The sequence below is a fragment of the Bison bison genome, unplaced genomic scaffold, assembly GCF_000754665.1.
Source record: "Bison bison bison isolate TAMUID 2011002044 unplaced genomic scaffold, Bison_UMD1.0 scf7180017864314, whole genome shotgun sequence".
NCBI classification, from domain to species: Eukaryota; Metazoa; Chordata; class Mammalia; order Artiodactyla; family Bovidae; genus Bison; species Bison bison.
In genome coordinates this window covers 1827146-1831373 of record NW_011494886.1, presented here as the reverse complement: position 1 = coordinate 1831373, position 4228 = coordinate 1827146, and the positions used below count along the sequence as shown (strand labels likewise).

The 4228-nt window shown below is 35.5% G+C and overlaps 1 protein-coding gene across 1 annotated transcript in view; it reads left to right on the top strand.

Moving 5' to 3' along the window:
* SLC9C1 (solute carrier family 9, subfamily C (Na+-transporting carboxylic acid decarboxylase), member 1) overlaps window positions 1-4228 on the top strand; it is a 111100-nt gene that overhangs the window by 59367 nt on the left and 47505 nt on the right. The window contains exon 14 of the mRNA XM_010852747.1: window positions 2840-2959. Within this exon, the coding sequence (XP_010851049.1) occupies window positions 2840-2959 (120 nt within the window). The remainder of the gene's footprint in view (window positions 1-2839; window positions 2960-4228) is intronic.

The following is a 4228-nucleotide window of genomic DNA, read 5'->3' as shown; positions in this document are numbered from 1 at the left end:
ATATTGTACAATATAGGAAATACAGCAATATTTTATAATACCCACGAAGAGAAGTGAAAGTTGGTCAACCATGTCCAACTCTTTGCGACCCCATGGACTATACAGACCATGAATTCTCCAGGCCAGAATACTGGAGGGGCAACCGTTCCCTTCTCCAGGGGATCTCCAGGGGATCCCAACCCAGGGATCAAACCCAAGTCTCCCACATTGCAGGCAGATTCTTTACCAGCTGAGCCACCAGGGAAGCCCATAATAACCATAAAAGGAGTATAACTTTAAAAGTTGTGAATCACATGTTATACACCTGAAACTTACCTAATATTATAAACCATTATATACCTGAGTTTAAAAAAAAAGAAAGAAAGCATGGTTGGATAAGAAAATCAAGCACAGTCAATTGGCTATAACTAGATTACCTTTAATAAATTAAGCACCAAAATGCTGAAATATGTGATTATTTGTGTTTGAATATATATATATACATAATATGTATGTGTTTTTACATATATATTATATATTCACACATTTATATGTCATTCCATAGGGTGATGAATAGTAGCTTAAACATGGGTTACCTGACAGTGGCGGCAGGACACTGATGTGAAAGTGGGAAGGGAGGGAAGACAGAATGAAGAGCAAACTGGCCAAGAAAAATGGGTAAAAACCTGCCACAGCTACTAAATTTGTGTTTGCAAGAGTTTAGATGTTTAAGTATGTAAATTAAAAAAAAAAAAGGAGGTAAATTGTGGGGAAAGGGGGTTAAGGGTTGAAATGGTTCATAGTAGACAACAAAGGCAAATTTTGAAATGTATTACATTTTCATTTGGACATATATGAGATAAATATTGAATCCTAAATGTGTGCAAAACTATATGCCGGCCCCGGGAATATTGAGATCAGTGAAATGGCTTTCAAATCAGAGCAGAAGTTTCTCTTAATTACTCTTAAGTTCAGTACTTGCTTCTTTGCTGGGCTGCCTTGGAGCTGATTCTACCATTTGCTGATTATTCCTATCTATAACCCCATGCGTTGAGGGTGTCCTGTGACAAGGAAACAAGTCTAAAGATAAAAAGAGTAGGGAGTTTAAACAGAGGTTCCAGGACCTGTACTAAGCACCTGTGTAACTACCTAATAAACAATACTCTGAATAGAGATTATGTTTATGGTCTTATGTCACATACAGTTTTAAATATATTACATGTATTATCCTTTCAAGGTGGTAAAAATCCTATAAGCGCTATTGTTACCTTTATTTTGCAAATGGGGAAAGTGAGGCACAGGGAGATTAAATAATTTACCCAAGGTTATTTGACTAATTAATTACAGAGCCCAGATTCAAAGCCAGGCTATCTCACTATCCAGTTAAAGAGATCATACTGTTTTCCTAAATCAAGTCTAAACAGTGAACATGTTTAGAGCATATCGAATAGGAACCCAGGAGCCTGATATACACAATAGTTTAGTCTGTTAAAATATCACATGCACTGATATCACAGAATTTTAGGATTCACAGGAACTTGTGAAATGATCACATCTTAACTTAGACATTAATTGGGGTTTCCTGGTTTCCCAGGACTATATTAAACAGCCCCTGTGTGGATCCAGAGTGCCCTTCTCTTTATTACCTGTGCAGGACACTTACTACACTTAACACCAACTGTCGTTGGCATATTTTTACTCCACTAGTTTTCAGAAGTCTTGCAAACAGAGTCGCAATTTTTTTTTTAATTAAATTTTTTTAATGGTTTACCCCATGCATTTATCAAGCATAATAGGTGCTCAATCAAATATTTTAACAATCAGAACTGAATCAAGTCATATATACATTCATGATTTTCCATTGTTATATTAATCACATAAAACAGATTAACTTCCATCTTTTTAATTATGTCAGTATCTCTGTAACAGAGAAATTGCCCACCTTTTAGGGTAAGAACATTATAATCTATAGGAAGAATAAGACCTTCCTTTGAACTTAAGTCACCAATGCCCTTCTATTAAGCTGCATTTTAAGGTAGGGCCTCACACCCGGGGATGGAGCCCTAACCTCCTTCTGATGAAGAGCAAGACCTAAATGTAGCGCACAGATCTGAGCTGTCTCAAAAAAAACAACAACAACAACAACAGAAAAAACCTACCGGCAACTTGGGGACAAATGTCTTTGATGGGTTTATGAGCACCAAGTCTTCCAAGTAACCATTTTTACTTTTACTTCACCACTGGTATTTCCCCCATAAATTCCCTGATTACTTGCCCAGAAGGTGAAAGAAAAGAGATGGGGGGATATGTGAGGTGGGCCGGATGCCTCCTGTAGACGTTCTCGTTTAATTTTCCCAGGCTGGCATTAGTCATCTTACCTCCATTCTACAGGTCAAACAAGTTAGTGAGGTATTTAGTTCATTGGCACCCAGATAGTGGAGGGTCCAACATGAAAACCCATATATATTTGAATCCCAAGTATTTTAATCATGGTGTGCTTTCTCTTCCTGAAACATGACTTCTCTATTTTGAACCACTTTTTTATACTCTGATTAATAAACCAATTTTTATTGAACCATTTTTTATACTCTCTGATTGATATTGAACCATTTTTACACTCTGTAATTAATAAGTGAATTTTTATACTCTCTAATTAATTAATTAAAGCTCCACAACCTAACTTCACAATTATATAATCCACCTTTATCGACATCTTTGTGACTTGGATCTATGCCTATGAAAGTGTCTCACTTCCTGTCATCACGGAACAAAATAGTTTTCCTGCTTTCTGATAATTCTGCATTAAACTTATCTCAAAAATTTTAAAGCATGTTTAAAGATTTCTTCTTCCTTTTTTAAGGTATATGAATGCTGAGACAATAAAGAATTATTCTGAAAGCAAAAAAATTCTTGTCTTTACAAGAAAAGTATTGCTCAATTGGGTGTATAATACGAAAAAGGAAAAAGGGATCCCATCAAGGTCAGTGCTTTTAAACCTTACTAGACATGTTATTATATTCATTTGCCATTTCCTTTTAATTTATTTTTTTAAATTTATATCCTGGATACTTTGTAAAATATTTTGAGGTAGTTTACAACTAAGTTGTTTATATATATATGTATACAAAAGTTACCTAAAGAAAAAAGATACAGTGTAATAACTTTTATTATAGATGTAAATTTCATACAAGATTAAACATTAAACATTTTATAGTGTACCATTCAGTGTTATTTAGGACATCTGCAAAACTGGACAACCATTTCCTCTATCAAATTTCATAGCATTTCAATTGCCCCAAATGTGAACCCAGTACCCATTAAGCAGACACTCCCCATTCACTCTTCTCCCCAACGGCTGGAGAGCACTAGTCTGCTTTCTGTCTCTATGAATTTACCTATTCAACTGTTTCATATAGATATACAACATAACACCTTTGGTTTCTGTATTCTTTCACTCAGCATAAGGTTTCTTCCATATTGTAGCATCAGTAGCATAAGGTTCATCTACTTCATAGCAATAACAATATTTCTTCTGATGGCTTAATAACAGTCCATTGTATGCACGTGCTGTTTTTTCTTTATCCATTCATTGGTTGATGGATAGTTGAGTTATTTTCACCCTTTGACTATTGTAAACAGTACTCCTCTGAACATTTATTGTAAACAGTGCTCCTATGCTCCTATGTACAGTTATTTTTTTGAATTCTTGCTTTCCATCTTTTGGGTATGCACCTAGGAGTAAAATTGGTGGATCATATGAAAATAAAAATTATTGAATTAATTTATTGAGGAAACACCAAATTGTTTTCCACAGTTGCTAGATAACTGTGAAATCAGGAAATGTGAGTCCATCTACCTTACTTTTCCTTTTCAAGATTGGTATAGCTATTCAGGAAACTATTCATAGAAGAACTGTACAGAAAAGAGCTTCATGACCAAGATAATAACGATGGTATGATCACTCACCTAGAGCCAGACATCCTGGAATGTGAAGTCAAGTGGGCCTTAGAAAGCATCACTACGAACAAAGCTAGTGGAGGTGATTGGAATTCCAGTTGAGCTATTTCAAATCCTGAAAGATGATGCTGTGAAAGTGCTGCACTCAATATGCCAGCAAATTTGGAAAACTCAGCAGTGGCCACAGGACTGGAAAAGGTCAGTTTTCATTCCAATCCCTAGAAAGGCAATGCCAAAGAATGCTCAAACTACCACACAATTGCACTCATCTCACACGCTAGTAAAGTAATGC